The sequence below is a fragment of the Dendropsophus ebraccatus genome, chromosome 9 (assembly GCF_027789765.1).
Source record: "Dendropsophus ebraccatus isolate aDenEbr1 chromosome 9, aDenEbr1.pat, whole genome shotgun sequence".
Lineage (NCBI taxonomy): Eukaryota > Metazoa > Chordata > Amphibia > Anura > Hylidae > Dendropsophus > Dendropsophus ebraccatus.
Window position 1 is genome coordinate 32,999,116 of NC_091462.1, and position 18,322 is coordinate 33,017,437.

General features: G+C 47.5%; 1 protein-coding gene across 1 annotated transcript in view; it reads left to right on the forward strand.

Annotated features, from left to right (window-relative positions):
* Positions 1 to 18,322, forward strand: part of CYBRD1 (cytochrome b reductase 1) — a 39,334-nt gene continuing 21,012 nt past the window's right edge. Inside the window, exon 1 of the mRNA XM_069982902.1 lies at positions 1 to 266. Coding sequence (XP_069839003.1) covers positions 80 to 266 — 187 coding nt within the window. The 5' untranslated portion in view covers positions 1 to 79. The remainder of the gene's footprint in view (positions 267 to 18,322) is intronic.

Genomic DNA, 18,322 nt, shown 5'->3' on the forward strand with positions numbered 1-18,322 from the left:
AGGAGGTGCGGGCCCTTTGGCTGGCTCACTGAAACCACTACACACAGTCAGCTCACTAGCAGAGTATGTGCTGGGAAAGATGGAAGGTTACAAAAGTTTTCTGTATTTCCTCGTGTCTTCCTTGGTCTTGGGATTCACGCTGGTCATTTTCGTGTTGGTCTGGGTGTTGCACTACAGCGACGGGCTGGCATGGGATGGAGGCAATGCTGAATTTAACTGGCATCCTGTATTAATCATCACGGGCTTCATCTTCATTGAAGGGATCGGTATGTGTTTGGTATCAGTTACTAATCTAATTTTATAAATATTATTTATCAACGCATCTAACATGAGATTGGATATGGATGTAGCAGAGCTGAGTTTGTCCTTCGATTCCTGGATTCCTTTAAAGCAGTGTTCCAAAACCTGTGACTCCCCGGCTGTGGCAAAAGGACAACTCTGTCTGTGCAAGATGGGAGTTGTTGTTTTGCAGCACTGAATTAGAGAGTTTTACAGCAGAGTATGCTGGAATTTGTAGTTCCCCCATAGCCGCTATGGCATGTGATGCTGAATGGTACAGAACCAAGAAGTCAGTAATTGTAAACAAACCCACATTTCATAACTGTTCACCGCATGCAACATCTGGCAGGAAACCGACACTCCAGGGAGCCCGGCACGCTTAGCTATTCTTACATAAGTCTCGGCTGAACTGTTTGATTCTGGATATGTAGATTGTATAGAATTCTATAGTTTTAAAGTGAAAGTGAGAAAAATGATGTTTTATTCAGTGTTTCTTTTTTGAAAACTTTCAGTTACATTTGTAATTTAAACTTAAAGGGGTTCTCCGGGGAAAATCTTTTTCTTTCAAATTAACTGGTTTCAGGGTACGTTCCCACGTACCGGATCCGCAGTGGATTTCTCGCTGCAAATTCACAGCCCTGCTGCGGATCCCTGCCCAGTAAACTCTATGGGCAGACAAACTCGCAGCATGATACACATCCCGCTGCGAGCTTGTCCGCCCCGTTAACCCCCTGGCCGCTGGAGCCTATACATCACCTGGTCCCCGCTCCGGGGGTTCTCGGCACGTCCCTCTCGGCCAATCAGTCCGCCGATTGGACGAGCGGGATGTGAAGACACCGGGAGCCCTGAAGCAAGCCGAAGCGGGGACCAGGTGAAGTATAGGCTCCGGGAGTTAACAGGGCGGGCTGCGGACAAACTCGCAGCGGGATTTGCATCCTGGTGCGAATTTGTCTGCCCATAGAGTTTACTGGGCAAGGATCCGCAGCTGGTCTCGCTGTGAATTCGCAACGAGAAGTCCGCTGCAGGTCCGGTACGTGTGAACGTACACTCAGAAAGTTATATAGATTTGTAATTTACCTCTATTTAGTACTAGTAACTAGTACTAATCATCTGCTGTATGTCCTGCAGGAAGTAGTGTTTTCTTTTCAGTCTGACACAGTGCTGTCCGCTGCCACCTCTGTCCAGAGCAGTAGCAAATCCACCTTTGGATAGTTCCTGACATGGACAGAGGTGGAAGCAGAGAGCACTGGGTCAGACTGGAAAGAATACACCACTTCCTGCAGGGCATACAGCAGCTAATACTTTAAGTACTGGAAGATTTTTTACATAGAAGTAAATTACAAGTCTATATAACTTTCTGAATCCAGTTGATTTGAAAGAAAAAGACTTCCACCGGAGTACCCCTTTAAGAATAAATGTTGTTACCATGCCTGACTTTGCATTGACTCACTCTTGTAGTCAGTCTTTTGTTATACAGTATTCCTAGGTCAGACATTCATGACATGATGCTAAATGTGGGTTCCACCAGAGTAGCATTACAAACTACGCTGTTTATTTGACTCAAGATTGGAATACAATAGAAGAAACTTTCCAGCAACGCAGCGTAGTTCCAATCAATAGGTCTTTATTGCACAAAGGAACATACTTCATAGTCCTGGGACCAACTTGGATCAGGCTCACAGGCCCTTAGTCATGGTAATAACATGTTGGTCTGAGGACTATGGAGTGTGTTCTTTTATGCAATAAAGACGTATTGATTAGAAATACACCGCAATGCTGGAAAGTTTCTTCTATTGTGTTTCAGCTGGGCCGCCCCTGCCAGGCAGCTGATTCGAACAAAGGTGGATTGTTACCTGTATTAATGGTGAGTGGCTTCTTTCCTTAAAGTGACTCTGTACCCACAATCTGCCCACCCCAAACCGCTTGTACCTTCAGATAGCTGCTTTTAATCCAAGATCTGTCCTGGGGTCCGTTCGGCAGGTGATGCAGTTATTGTCCTAAAAAACAACTTTTAAACTTGCAGCCCTGTGTCAAACCGGCGTGGCCTAGAGTGTCTGTGCATTAGGCTGGCACAACCTCTCTGTGCCTCCTCTTCACCCTCTTCATTGTTAGGAATGCCCCAGACAGGTATTCTCCTATTCATCAGCTGTGTGAACACGGCACATGGGCTGGATCGTTAAGGCACCTGTGCAGTGTTTACTGCAGAGGAATAGGAAAAACCCTGCCAGTGGCATTCATAATGATGAAGAGGGTGTGGAGGAGGGACAGAGGGGTGGTGCAAGGTTAGGGCACAGATACTCTAGGCCACGGCCGTTTGGCACGGGGCTGCAAGTTTGAAAGTTGTTTTTTAGGACAATAACTGCATCACCTGTGGAACGGACCCCAGGACAGATCTTGGATTAAAAGCAGCTATCTGAAGGTACAAGTGGTTTCGGGGGGGGGGGGGGGGGGGGGGGCAGATTGTGGGTACAGAGTCGCTTTAGAGATGGGAATACTCTTTCAAGTTAACGGCTTATGCTCATGATGTACTATGGCACCCATAAAGGTCCATGGGGTCATATTGTACTCTCATAACCTCCTATTTTATACTGAACATTTCCAAATTCCATATAAATACAATGATAAACTACTATATAGTGCAGGCTCCATGACTTTAGTAACTGATCATTACACCTATGTGTCATGTGTTTAGGACTTAAAGGGGAGTAATCTTCACTCACGTGCACTGTTAGTGTGGTGGCTGCCCTGCAGCTGCGACCAGTCACCTGTTCGTGACGCCACTTCTATGGTCGTTGGCATATAGCTATAACTTTCTTTACTAGCAAGTCTTCTGTGATAAAGATAAATAATGACTGTTGAGATACAGACTTGCGTTTACCAGATCTGTACTGAGAGATACCGAGATAGAAAGTAAGATAGCAGAGCTGACTTGGTTGCGTGCTGAGAAGAATAGAGAGTTCAGAGTAGTGGAGAGGAGTTTGTCTTGAGAGTCACCGCACAATGTAGTACTGTGCTCGGCCGGAACTTTAGAAGAAGGAGAAGAATACTTAAGAACAATACTTGAAAGAAGAAGAATACTTGTGCCAGTGTTTCAACCTTTGTCGCTAAACCACCTTTTCCCTGCAGTGTCGGGGTACCCATCCTATCAGAGTGACACAAGCCCCAGTCCTAGTTGAGCAAAGTGTCCGAAGTTTTTCGGTGTCACTTGCGCTGCGAGATAGAGTATGTAGGCTCTTGGCTGCTTTGCTCTATCTGGATCTATCCTCTGCTCTAGGATACTGTCCTTCACTTTTAGAGATGTTCACGACGTGGGTTGGGGTGATCCCTGACTTGTCCTCTCTTTAGTGTTTAGCACGCACTGCATCTTGAGGACAGGGAACAGGGAACAGCAGCAGGGATGGGACAAGCTCAGCGGGGATGCCTGATCTGTGTGTGCTACTCAGAGAATCAGAGAAGAACTGAACTACACTTCCTCTCCATATATGACTACTTCCTACAGGGTGTATGGAACAGCTCCTGTGAGTGGTGGAAAAGAGAGTGTGAGAAGAAAGGAGGATAGAAATAGATAGAAGGAAAGTGTCTCTCTCATTGGTGTACAGAATCACAAGATACAACACAATAACCCTTACATGACTACAGCTGTGCAATATACATACATAAATATACATAATACTGATATCTAGTGGCAAAACTTACATGACTTCATCACTACTTTACTATTGAGGTACCAGGCTTTTGCGAGGGGTGTTCAAAACAGAAACATTCGTGGTGGGATACCACATTAGGAGCACTGCGGCATCATTGGGCCTCTACTTCTAATGATAATCAATGGAGCAGTTGGACCGGATGACGCGGCAGTGCTCCTAACAATGCACCGAAGCAAAGGTTACCCCGACTAACAGCGCAGGATCGGCGCCGAGGAGGAAGGTAAGACACATACCTTCCTTCTCAGCATCCCAGGCACTATAAAGGGCTATCAGCAAGTTAGGTTTGTCTAACCTGCTGATAGTTTCCCTTTAAAGGGGTATTCCACTCAAGCATAACTTTTCACATGTTTCCACCCATGATGAGACTAACAATTCCTTCTATACTTGTTATTATCTATTCACTCTCCTTCCCCCAGTTCTGAGCTGTTGCTTTCTGCTGAAGACACAAAAATCTCCCCCTCCTGCCCCCTTGCATCAGATGTAAATGAGTCCCTGGACAGCTTTATTTGACACTTTGTAATGATAGGAGGATTAATCACAGTGAGTTCTTCAGCAACTTGACTTTGGATTATCCCTCCCAGCATTAGAAAGAAGCTAAAAAGTTGCGGATAAAGCCTGTCAGTGACTTGTATACATCAACCATCTTGGAAGGGGGGAGTGGGAGACGGAGAGAAAAGTTCACACTTTTTTGTGTCTTCAGCAGAAAGCAGCAGCTCAGAACTGGGAGAAGGAGACTGAATAGATAATAACAAATATGAAAGGCATTGTTAGTCTCACCATGGGAAGCAACATATGAAAAGGGGAATACCCCTTTAAAGTGTACCAGTCAGCAGAGAACTCCACTCTGCGGGCAGAAGTTCAGTTTGCCACGGCCACAAATATGCATGAGAACATAAAGCACAGCCCCCATTCTGATTCAAAGGGGGTCACGTGCATTAAGGTCTCATGCATGCTTTTAGCCATTGAGACCGAAATTTCCGTCAGCAGAGTGGAATTCACCGCTGATGATGGGTACACTTCAACTCAGGTTGAAAAGACGCCATACGTTTCTGCTGCAATCCCTTTATTAAATACAATCCCGTATCTGGTACACAAATAAAGTGACTTGACTCTGTAATACAGAACTATAAATTTATGGACTTTGTTGTTTAATGGACATTGTATTGTTTTCGGATTCCTGACCAACTCCAGTGGCCAGAGGGGGCCAGGAAGTTGTCTTTACAAGATGGAAATATCCCTTTAGGTCAGGGGTGGGGAACCTCCGGCCCGCGGGCCGCATCCGGCCCCTGAGACCTCCCGATGCGGCCCGCGGCTCCCCTGTGACACGCGCTGCTTTGGAGGAGGAAGGAGCCGGCGCACACAGCATGCTCTGTGACAGCTGGCGGACACCGGAGGATGCTGTCTGTGCCGGCTCCTTCCTCCTCCAAAGCGGCGCGTGTCTTCAGTCTCCTGCGGGCCGCGCGCGATGACGTCATTTCATCGCGCGCCGCCTGCAGGTGAAGACCGGCACAGAGGACCTGGGAGAGAAGAGGACCTGGACAGCGTGGGAACGGAGGAAAGGTGAGAGGGATGTTTATTTTTTTTTATTTGGGGGTTAAATAGGCTACCATGGACATGCCTGATGGGGGGGGGATAACTAGGCTACCAGGGACATGACTGATGGGGGGGGATAACTAGGCTACCAGGGACATGACTGATGGGGGGGACAACTAGGCTACCAGGGACATGACTGATGGGGGGGGGGATAACTAGGCTACCAGGGACAGGACTGATGGGGGGGGATAACTAGGCTACCAGGGACATGACTGATGGGGGGGACAACTAGGCTACCAGGGACATGACTGATGGGGGGGACAACTAGGCTACCAGGGACATGACTGATGGGGGGGACAACTAGGCTACCAGGGACATGACTGATGGGGGGGGGGGGCAACTAGGCTACCAGGGACATGACTGATGGGGGGGACAACTAGGCTACCAGGGACATGAGTGATGGGGGTTAACTAGGCCACCAGGGACAGGCCTGATGGGGGGTTAACTAGGCTACCAGGGACAGGCCTGATGGGGGGTTAACTAGGCTACCAGGGACATGCCTGATGGGGGGTTAACTAGGCTACCAGGGACATGACTGAGGGATTAACTAGGCTACCAGGGACATGACTGATGTGGGTTAACTAGGCTATCAGGGATATGCCTGATGGGGGTTAAATAGGCCACCAGGGACATGCCTGATGAGGGTTAACTAGGCTACCAGGGACATGACTGATGTGGGTTAACTAGGCTACCAGGGACATGCCTGATGGGGGTTAACTGGTCCACCAGGGACAGGCCTGATGGGGGTTAGCTAGGCCACCAGGGACATGACTGTTGGGGGTTAACTAGGCCACCAGGGACATGACTAATTGGGGTTAACTAGGCTACCAGGGACAGGCCTGATGGGGGGTTAACTAGGCTACCAGGGACATGACTGATGTGGGTTAATTAGGCTACCAGGGACATGCCTGATGGGGGTTAACTAGGCCACCAGGGACATGCCTGATGGGGGTGATAACTAGGCTACCAGGGACATGCCTGATGGGGGGTAACTAGGCTACCAGGGACAAGACTGATGGGGGTTTACTAGGCTACCAGGGACATGCCTGATGGGGGTTAACTAGGCTACCAGGGACATGCCTGATGGGGGTTAACTAGGCTACCAGGGACATGCCTGATGGGGGTGTATGCCCCCTGCAGTATGCCCCCATATAATGCCCCCTGCAGTATGCCCCCATATATTAATGCCCCCTGCAGTATGCCCCCATATAATGCCCCCTGCAGTATGCCCCCATATACGAGGTACATGGGGCAGTATGGCTTGATCAATTCATACACAAAATTCTGATGTGTTTTTTATTTAGCCAAGCGGCACTAGTATCAGCCATAGGTGTGATGTGCAGCACTCTGTTTCTTCCCTGAGCCACATGCCCCCATATAATGCCCCCTGCAGTATGCCCCCATATATTAATGCCCTCTGCAGTATGCCCCCATATAATGCCCCCTGCAGTATGCCCCCATATATTAATGCCCCCTGCAGTATGCCCCCATATAATGCCCCCTGCAGTATGCCCCCATATAATGCCCCCTGCAGTATGCCCCCATATATTAATGCCCCCTGCAGTATGCCCCCATATAATGCCCCTTGCAGTATGCCCCCATATAATGCCCCCTGCAGTATGCCCCATATAATGCCCCCTGCAGTATGCCCCATATAATGCCCCCTGCAGTATGCCCCCATATAATGCCCCCTGCAGTATGCCCCCATATAATGCCCCCTGCAGTATGCCCCCATATATTAATGCCCCCTGCAGTATGCCCCCATATAATGCCCCCTGCAGTATGCCCCCATATAATGCCCCCTGCAGTATGCCCCCATATAATGCCCCCTGCAGTATGCCCCCATATAATGCCCCCTGCAGTATGAGAATATGCACCAATAGTTTTAAAAAAAACAAAACAACAAACCATCATACTCACCTAATCGGCGCTGTGTGTTCTCCCTCCTCTTCAGGCTCCGTCCTGTGAGCCGCGGCGACTGAACCTCCGGCAGGCGTGATGACGTCACATCATCACGCCTGCCGGAGAGGTCACGTCCCGGCCTCCCATAGGCTGCTGGCATGAAGTGCCGCGGCCTATGGGAGTCAATGTCAGAGCAGGACGCTGACAGGTCCTGCTCTGACATTGTGCGCGATTGAATGTTTCGCCCGCTCACTGTGTGAGCGGGCGGAACATCAATCCATCGGCATATCCCTAGAAGCTGCGCGGCCGCAGCTTCTAGGGATATTAAAGGGACAGTTTCTAATTTCCGACCGGGATCCCGCGGCACAGCTGGCGGGTTCTCACGGCACACCAGTGTGCCGCGGCACCCCGGTTGGGAAACGCTGGGTTAACTAGTCCACCAGGGACAAGACTGATGTGGGTTAACTAGGCTACCAGGGACATGCCTGATGGGGGTTAACTAGGCCACCAGGGACATGCCTGATGGGGGTTAACTAGGCTACCAGGGGCATGACTGATGGGGGTTAACTAGGCTACCAGGGACATGCCTGATGGGGGTTAACTAGGCTACCAGGGACATGCCTGATGGGGGTTAACTAGGCTACCAGGGACATGGCTGGGGGGGTTAACTAGGCTACCAGGGACATGGCTGGGGGTTAACTACAATAGCAGGGGCACTAGGCGAACAATACCTTGCCTTGCCCTGGGTGCTGCAAACCCCCGCTACTAACTGCCGCGCACGGTATGCGGCCCTCGAATGATTTTATAAATGCCCGACCGGCCCTCGACATGGAAAAGGTTCCCCACCCCTGCTTTAGGTGATTGATGCAACACTAGTGACAAGGGGAACAAGTCCCATAGCATATCATATCATATCTGTAAATAATCGGTTGTATATAATACAGTGAACAGACAATGGCTACCAGATGTACACAATGAAAAGTGAATATAGTGCAGTTACATCCAGTGACATCTTCTCTGCTAGTAGTGCAGTGCAGATACTTTGCCACAATCCCCCTTGTCTGCAAGTGAATTGAAAACCAACTGCCAGTACTAATGAGACAGATCATGTGACTGTGATTGAACTGAGCATGTGCGACACAAGAAAGAGGATGCCTGTCGGGCTGTTACCTAGGGTATCAGGTTATGAAGCTAAGAAGCACATGGGGGAGATTACTGAGTCTATATCTCTGAAGCAATACATTTTAAGTAATGCTTGTACAATGGAAATATGTTTCATTTAACATAATGCGTCACTATAGACGTAGTTGTGACAGTGCCAATCAGCGACAGTGAGCACACTCAATTTGTATAATAGGTCAGGAAAGGTTAGGTACCTGTGTAACGGCTTGTATTCTTGTAAAGGAGTATACCCATCAGGGGGAGGAGGCGGTGATCCCGCATCTGCTATAACACACACACACCCGCAAACGGTCTGTCTCCGTGGTAGCTATGGTACCCACTGCCAAGGTGAGTATTGGGGGGGCATACAGAATTCACAAGGCACCGTACAGTTTCTTGCTGTGGGGACCCATGGATCCTAGCTACGCCCCTGGCAGTGATTCATGGCAGCAGTTACTGTTAACTGTGGAACCTTAGGGGTTTAAATGGCATAATTTATCTCTGATCCTGGCTATTACAGCAGCTTGCACCTGCCAGTGATGGTGCGCCCCTGTGCCAGAACCTTCCCACACCTCCCTCAGGTTCACTATTCTGGGACTGCACCCATTTGTCCCCCTCCAGGGAGCTGCAAGTGCTTCTTTTTACTCTGAGACGTCCTGATGAGCACTCACAGTTATAAGTAGCATAGTATATCACTAGGCTCCCTACTCCGGCCACTACCCTTGTGTCCGCAGGCATCATTATGCGAGAGGCCACTCCTTCCCCCAGGGCTCCGACACACTGCTGAGAGCTGCGAAGCAGGGAGAGGAGATGTGGGATATGTGGGTCCATCCCGGCATGAGGCCACCATTGTGGTGGGATGGTTTACACTATTTGCAAATGGTAAAGAAGAGCCTTATTATTTTTGTGGAGATTTTTTTAGCAGTGGGGGGGGGGGGGGGCGGCTTTCAGTGATTTTTTTTTTCTCTGTATTGGGTCTTGACATTGTAGTGAGCTGTTTTTTTGTGTGTTTTTGTGTGTTTGCAATTTCAGCAATAGCAACGTGCTCCTGTTTAGTGTGAATGGTGTTGTAGGAGAGCTGACCAAATCTGTCCTGCCCAATACATTACCTGTCCACGTTCTCGGTCTTCTGTTCTCTGTTTTCTCCCTGGTCTTATGTGCCGCAACTTCAGTGCTTAGACAGGCTGCTCGGCCAATCACTGACCTGGTACGCCACGGCCAGTGATTGCCTGAGTGGCCTGTCAGCTTCGACAAGCCACTCTGAAGCTGGACATGGAACGTGGACAGGTAATGTAAACTGTTTTAATCTTCAGCTGTCAGCTATACATTGCTATTACACATAGGGGGACATGTATGAAAAGGCGTAAATGCCTTTTTTAGACGCAGATGGGGCAAATTGGTGTAAAAATATTCGCAAACTGTTTTTGCAAATATTTTTTTCGCATCTGCCCTATCTGCATCTTCGCCAGTGGGGCGGAGAGGGGACGTTACAGAGGGTGTGGCTGCACGCACAGGGGACGCAGCCTCTGCATGCGCTGTTTTTATCATTTTTTCATTATCATTAGAAAAATAATACTGAAACCTACGACAACTCTGAGCTGGTGTAGGTTTCAAAATTTCAAAGGACGGGCTCCGTGCGCTCTGGATTTATGTAGAGTCAATGCACCTCTACATAAATCCCCTGAGCTCCGGAGCTGCGGGGACATTTGTAAGCCCGGTGTAAAAAAAAAACAGACTTCATAAATCTCCCCCATAGTGTTTTGTGGTCGGCGCCCAATGATTTTAGGTCAGGGCCTGAAGAAACGATCCGCCGATGATCGTTTCATTGGTTGATCGTTGTCTCTATTACATGGAGTGTTATTTGTCGAATCGGGGCACTCCATGGCTGTCATGATTCTAATCATATTACACCCTGACAATAGGAGAGTGTGAAAACAAAAGGATACTGCAATACAGAAGTCTTGCGATACTTGGAACAAAAGCTTCAGAACACTTCCTAAACGTAGACAGAAAAATAAAGGTGTATGAAGGTGTATGGTATAGCTATAACTGTGCTACTTTCAGATAGAACACCTTGGGGGACATTTATCAAGGGGTTTGCGCCTAATTTTTGGTGAATAATTGCATTTTTCACCCATTTTTGGTCTAAGTTCTATTTATGAACCGGTATTCGACAGGTGAATATTTTTTCAGATGCGACTTTTTTTTAATCTGCCTGTTTTAAGTATTCACCCAAAAGTTTGCATAATCCGGGATTTTTAAAAAGTCTCATAAACAGGCGCAAGCTTATGTCTGGTCAGAACCAGGTGAATAAAACTGCGCAATTTTTATATAGTTGCACCTTTTTATTTAGATGCATTTACTATGGCAGTGCTACATTTTAGTGCATCAGTCACAAGATATTAGAGCAAAATACACACCAATCCCCATTAAAATAGTTGCACTTATTAGGCTCCTTTAGTAAATGTCCCTCATTGTGTCTCAAAGACACTGCTGTAATGCCACCCATAATGACTCCCAGCTGAACTTCATTCCCCTCTGATATAGGGGAGTGTGTGCGGTTAGACCAGCACTGTATGGCATGTAGCACAGTGGTTCTGTGACTGGAGAACTATTCCCTTTGGCAGCTTTTAGAGATATGGATTACAGCAGCTCAAAGGACTGTTCTGCACATACAGGGTCTGATGGACCAAACCACATAGTTTTTAGCCTGATTTGAGACACAGATGACTGACTTGGTAACTGTGATGGAATGCAGTGTAAGGTCAGTGCCTGGAACGGCGCTCAGATGATCCGTATCCAAACAATAACATTTGTAGATATAACTTAGGAGCCAACTAGATACTTTATAGTAAGGGTGTCATTACTTCTTAGCCTGCACATGGGAGTAATATGTTCATATTACTGTATGCACAAGCCAAAAAGACAGAAATGGCTGCACATCGCACCCATGGCTGACACGAAAGCTTATTCAGCTACATTTAAAACCAACATCAGAAGTTAGTATATAATTTGGCCAAACCATATTGCCTCATGTACCACATGCAGGTCTTCTGATACACATGAGTCCCTAACCAAAAAACATCACTGTGCCGGTCAGCGACCACAATCCCCGCAAAACGTGCGTAAGCAGAGAAGGGGGGCCACGGAATTGCCCTGCAACCCCATTGTCACAGGACCAGACCCTGGAGGGCCCCCCAAACCCCGCAGGCACCGCCGGCGGAAAAAGTGGACGCCAAGCAACACGAGTGTGAACAAGCTCTTACCTCTCTCTCCATTCCTCTGCAGGTAGAATGGGAGAATGCCAGGAGATCCTCCCCTAATGTACACAGGTGCTTCCTGCTAATTTGGATCACCACATGGGTCTTACAAAGCACGAGTGCTAGCCACAATGAAAAAAGGGACAGAATACATAAAATATGCACAAGCCAAAAAGACAGAAATGGCTGCACATCGCACCCATGGCTGACACGAAAGCTTATTCAGCTACATTTAAAACCAACATCAGAAGTTAGTATATAATTTGGCCAAACCATATTGCCTCATGTACAACGTGCAGGTCTTCTGTGTTCATATTACTGTGCCTGACTGAGTTCCTGATGACCTGACAGCTGTCCGTTTGGATCATCAGACCTGTGGTCATGCTGGGACTTACAGCCATAATACACCAGTGTGAAACAGGCCTTAGGCTGGGTTTGAACCATCATGACACACATGCATTTTTGTGCCTGGTCATTTTTGAAGTACCAGCATCACAGTAGGTTTGGTGACGCAATTGGATCATCAGACACAAAATAAGGCTAAAAGGGGTGCAAAGATGCATTTAAGGGTGCCTTCACACGTACCGTATCGCTGCGTATTTATCGCACATAAATCCACAGTGATACTGATTGCTATACAGTCAATGTATGTGTATTCTCGCTGCGTGTTTGGTGCGATTTTGGTGAAATTTTTTACATGCGAGTTTTGACTTTCACATGATTTTCACAGGAGAGTTTAACATCACAAAAAACGCAGCTACTTTCTTGCGAGTTTCATGCGAGTTTTGTGCGATAAATATGCAGCAATACAGTATGTGTGAAGGCACCCTTAAGGTTTGCAGCAAAATCCGCTTTTTTTTCATTCAGCTGCAGATATGTGACCCGGCCCCTTTAACCCCCCGCCACCCGCAGCCCCGACCCGGAGCATACATTATCTGCTCGGCACCGCGGCTGTCTGAAGCTCCCGGCTCCAGTCAGTCCCCATCAGCCAATCAGTGCACGGCAGCACGAGGGCTGCGGCTCCGAGCAGGTAATGTATGCTCCAGGCCGGGGCTGCGGGATGCAGGGGGGTTAAAGGGGCCGGGTCACATATCTGCAGCAGAATGAAAATTCCGCTGCGGGTATGTGACCCCATAGAACTTCACTATACCAGGATTTCGCAGCAAACTCGCAGTGTGAAATCCGCTGTGGACCCAGTTTGTGTGAAGGCACCCTAAGGTCCAAATGTAGCCTTATAGTCACATGTAGTATCAACAACTGCATGTCAATAAACAGTTTTACCACAAATCATCTGCTGCTTTTTTGCCGCCATTTTAACTGATTATTATGGTATTGCAGGCTCTGTCTACCACATTTGGTAATCCTCCCCCTTATGTAAAACATACCCCGTGCAGTAGGAATGTACATATACATCCTGACTGTGAGGGGTTTGATATGTGCGGGACCACTGCAGTGAGAGTGGCCCTGCACACATCAGTGTCCTGTGAGCTAAGGATAATGAAAGGCAGCTGCAATCCTGCAGCTGCCTCTCATTAACTCCTTAAATGCTGCAATGCTCAGCGATCGCAGCGTTTAAGGTACTTAGTGACCTGTTCCTGAGTGATCCTGTTACTGAGTGATCGAGACTCCCGCCATGCTGCAGGGGTCCTGATTGCTTATACCGATGGGCAGGGGCGGTCTTGGCATTTCTGGGGCCCCAAGCGAAGTTATGTCTGCCCCCCCCCCTCGACATGCACTCCACAACAATAGACCGCTGTGTGCTGCCCCCAGTAGTATATACCCCTTGTGCGCAGCCTCCAGTAGTATATACCCCTTGTGTGCTTCCCCTCAGTAGTATATACCCCTTGTGTGCTTCCCCCAGTAGTGTATAGACGCCTGTGTGTTCCCCTAGTTATATATAGCCCCCCCCCCCCCGTGTGCTCCCCCAAAAGTATTAAGACCCCCTGTGTGCTGTCCCAGTTGTATATAAACCCCCTGTGTGCTGCCCCCAGTCGTATATACCCCCTGTGTGCTCCCCCACTTGTATATAGCTGCCCTGTGTGCTCCCTCAGTGGTATATAGCCCCCTTGTGTGCTCCCCCATTTGGATATAGACCTCCTGTGTGCTCCCCCACTTGGATATAGACCCCTTTGTGCTCCTCCAGTAGTATATAAATCACCTGTGTGGATCCCCCAGTAGTATATAGACCCCCTGTGTGCTCCACCAGTATTATATAGATCCCTGTGTGCTCCCCCAGTAGTATATTGACCACTATGTGCTCCTCCAGCAGTATATAGACCCCTTGTGTGCTTCCCCCAGTTATATATAGCCCCCCTGTGTGCTCCCCCAGTTATATATAGACCCCCTGTGTGCTCCCCGTTATATATAGACCCCCTGTGTGCTGCCCCCAGTAGTATATAGGCCCCCTGTTTGCCCCACCAGTAGTATATAGACCCTCTGTGTGTTCCCCCAGTAGTATATAGACCCCCTGTGTGCCCCACCAGTAGTATATAGACCTCTGTGTGCTCCTCCAGTAGTATGTAGACCCCCTGTGTGCTGCCCCAGTAGTATATAGACCCCTGTGTGCCCCCCAGTTATATACAGACCCCCTGTGTGCTGCCTCAGCGGTATATAGACCCCCTGTGTGCCCCACCAGTAGTATATAGACTCCTGTGTGTTCCCTCAGTAGTATATAGACCCCCTGTGTGCCCCACCAGTAGTATATAGACCCCTGTGTGTTTCCCCAGCAGTATATAGACCCCCTGTGTGCCCCACCAGTAGTATATAGACCACTGTGTGCTACCCCAGTAGTATATAGACCCCCTGTGTGCTACCCCAGTAGTATATAGACCCCCTGTGAGCTCCCCCAGTAGTATATAGCCCCCCTGTGTGCTCCCCCACTTGGATATAGACCTCCTGTGTGCTCCCCCAGTTGTATATAGACCTCATTCTGCTGCCCTAAGTAGTATATAGACCCCCTGTGTGCTGACCCAAGTAGTATATAGACCCCTCTGTGAAGCCCCAGTAGTCTATAGCCCCCCTGTGTGCTCCCCCAGTTATATATAGCCACCCTGTGTCTTCCTCGTTATATAGCCCCACTGTGTGCTCCCCCCATTTATATAGACCCCCGCTGTGCGCTCCCCCAGTTACACAGGCCCCTGTGTGCTCCCCCTACCATATAGTATATAACACAATAAAACAAACACTTATACTCACCTGGGTCCGGGCGTCTCCTCTTCTCTTCACTCTTGTGGCCGCAAGGGTTTTCCCTGCGGTCACAAGAGGCCGCACTCCCCTTCTCCTGGTGCCGATGCTCCAGTGATGTCACTGCAGCACCGACACCACAAGGACAAAGCTGACACTTGTGACCGCAGGGAAAACACTTGTTACGGCCATAAGAGTGACTGACAGGAAGGGAGCCAATGGCTCCCGCCCTGTCAGTGCTGCTGCTGCATGTAACTGTGAGAGCTCATTACGAGTGCTCATAGTTACAGTTCAGATCACAGCAGCAAGCGGGGCAGCAGCCCTGTCTAGCGGTCTTGAGCAGAAGAGAAGAGCGGGGCGTGGGGGCCCCCTGGATGTTGGGGGCCCCAAGCGATTGCTTGGTATGCTTGGTGCCAAAGACCGCTACTGCCGATGGGTGGGGATAATCCACTTACCTCTGTCCTATCAGAGGGGGCGATCCATGTATAGAGTCTGCTCTCAGACAGGCTCTATGCATAGATCGCCGATAACACTGATCTATGCTATGTTATGGCATAGCATAGATCAGTATATGCAATCTATTGATTGCCTGTTAAACTGTAAAATAAGAGTGTAATAAAAAATTTTTTTAAGTATTAAAAAAAAAAACCTTATACCCCCCAATAACAGTTTAACCCCTTCGTGCTGCAGCTAGTTTGGGCCTTAATGACCAGGCTAATTTTTCAAAATCTGACCTGTCTCACTTTATGCTCTCATAGCTCAGTGATGCTTTAACGTATGCTAGCGATTCTGAGATTGTTTTTTCGTCACATATGGCACTTTATGTTAGTGGCAAAATTTGGTCACTACTTTGTGTGTTTTTTGTGAAAAACATCAAAATATCATGAAAAATCTAAAAAATTAGCATTTTATGAACTTTGAAATTCTCTGCTTCTAAAAAAAGAAAGTCGTAGCACATAAATTAGTTACTAAGTCACATTACCAATATGTCTTCTTTATTCTGGCATAATTTGGTAAACATATTTTACTTTTTTAGGGTGTTATGGGGCTTAGAAATTTATCAGCAAATTATCACATTTTCGTGAAAGTTTCCAAAACTGATTTTTTTAGGGACCAGTTCTTTTTTTAAATGGATTTAGAAGTCTGGTATCCTGAAAACCCCCATAAGTGACCCCATTTTGGAAACTACACACCTTAAAGAATTAATCTAGGGGTATAATGAGCATTTTAACCCTACAGGGGCTGGAGGAAAATATTCACAATTAGGCAGTAAAAAAATGGAAAATTAAAATTTTCCAATAATATATACGTTTAGATTAAAGTTTCTAATTTTCAATAGGAACATGAGAGAAAAAGCACCCCAAAATTTGTAACGCAGGTTCTCTTGAGTACAACGGTACCCAATATGTGGGCGTAAACCACTGTATGGGCACACAGCAGGGCTCAGAAGGAAGGGAGCGCCAATTAGCTTTTCCAATGCAGATTTTGCTGAAGAAGTTTCTGAGCGCCAGGTGCGTTAGCAGTGCCCCTTTAGTGTCAGCAGAGAAAAAAAAAAACATAAGTCACCCCATTTTGGAAAGTGCACCCCTCAAAGAATTCATCTTGTGTGTGGTGACCATTTTGACCCCACAGGTATTACTGGAAAGTATTCAAAAGAAGACAGTAAAAATGAAAAACTCGAATTCTTCCAATAATATGTTCGTTTAGTTTGAAATTTCTCAATTTCACGAGGAACAAGAGAAAAAAAGTACCCCAAAATCTGTAACGCAGGTTCTCCTGAGTAGAACGGTACCCCATATGTGGGCGTAAACCACTGTATGGGCACACAGCAGGGCTCAGAAGGAAGGGAGCGCCAATTAGCTTTTCCAATGCAGATTTTGCTGAAGTTTCTGAGCGCCAGGTGCGTTTGCAGAGCCCCTGTAGTGCCAGCAGAGAGAAAAAACCCCATAAGTCACCCCATTTTGGAAAGTGCACCCCTCAAAGAATTCATCTTGGTGTGAGGTGAGCATTTTGACCCCACAGGTATTACAGGAAAGTATTCAAAAGAAGACAGTAAAAATGAAAAACTTGAATTCTTCCAATAATATGTTCATTTAGTTTGAAATTTCTCAATTTCACGAGGAACAAGAGAAAAAAAGTACCCTTAAAATTTGTAACGCAGATTCTCCTGAGTACAACGGTACCCAATATGTGGGCGTAAACCACTGTATGGGCACACAGCAGGGCTCAGAAGGAAGGGAGCGCCAATTAGCTTTTCCAATGCAGATTTTGCTGAAGAAGTTTCTGAGCGCCAGGTCCGTTTGCAGCGCCCCTGTAGTGCCAGTGGAGTAAAATCTCCCAATAAGTCACTCCATTTTGGAAAGTACACCCCTCAGAGAATTAATTTTCGGGTGTGGTGAGCATTTTGATCCCACAGGTATTAGAGGAAAGTATTCAGAATTAAACAGTAAAAATGAAAAACTCGAATTTTTCCAATAATTTGTTGGTTTAGTTTGAAATTTCTCAATTTCACTAGGAACAGGAGAGAAATGTCACCCCAATATATGTAACGCAGGTTCTCCTGAGTAGAACGGTACCCCATATGTGGGCATAAACCACTGCATGGGCACACAGCCGGGCTCAGAAGGGAAGGAGCGCCAATTAGCATTTTCAGTGCAGATTTTTCTTAAGAAGTTTCTGAGCGCCAGGTGCGTTTGCAGCGCCCCTGTAGTGTCAGCAGAATAGATTCCCCCCAAAAGTCACCCCATTTTGGAAAGTACACCCCTCAAAGAATTCATCTTGGGTTGTGGTGACCATTTTGACCCCACAGGTATTAGAGGAAAGTATTCAAAATTGGCCAGTAAAAATGAAAAACTCGAATTTTTCCAATAATATGTTGGTTTAATTTGAAATTTCTCAATTTGACGAGGAACAGGAGAGAAAATGTACCCCAAAATCTGTAATGCAGGTTCTCCTGAGTACAATGGTACCCCATATATGGGCATAAACCACTGTATGGGCACACAGCAGGGCTCAGAAGGGAAGGAGCGCCAATTTACTGGAGCAAAACCGCAGCTAGTAATGGTTATTAGAATAGCGCAGTTACTAAAATAAAATAAAAAAAATGAGATTACAGGTAATGTGGGGTGGTTACGGGCAACCAGGGGTGGTTATGGGCAACCTGAGGTGGTTACAGGTAATCTGGGGTGGTTACGGACAGTCTGGGGTGGTTATGGGCAACCTGCTGTGGTTACGGCA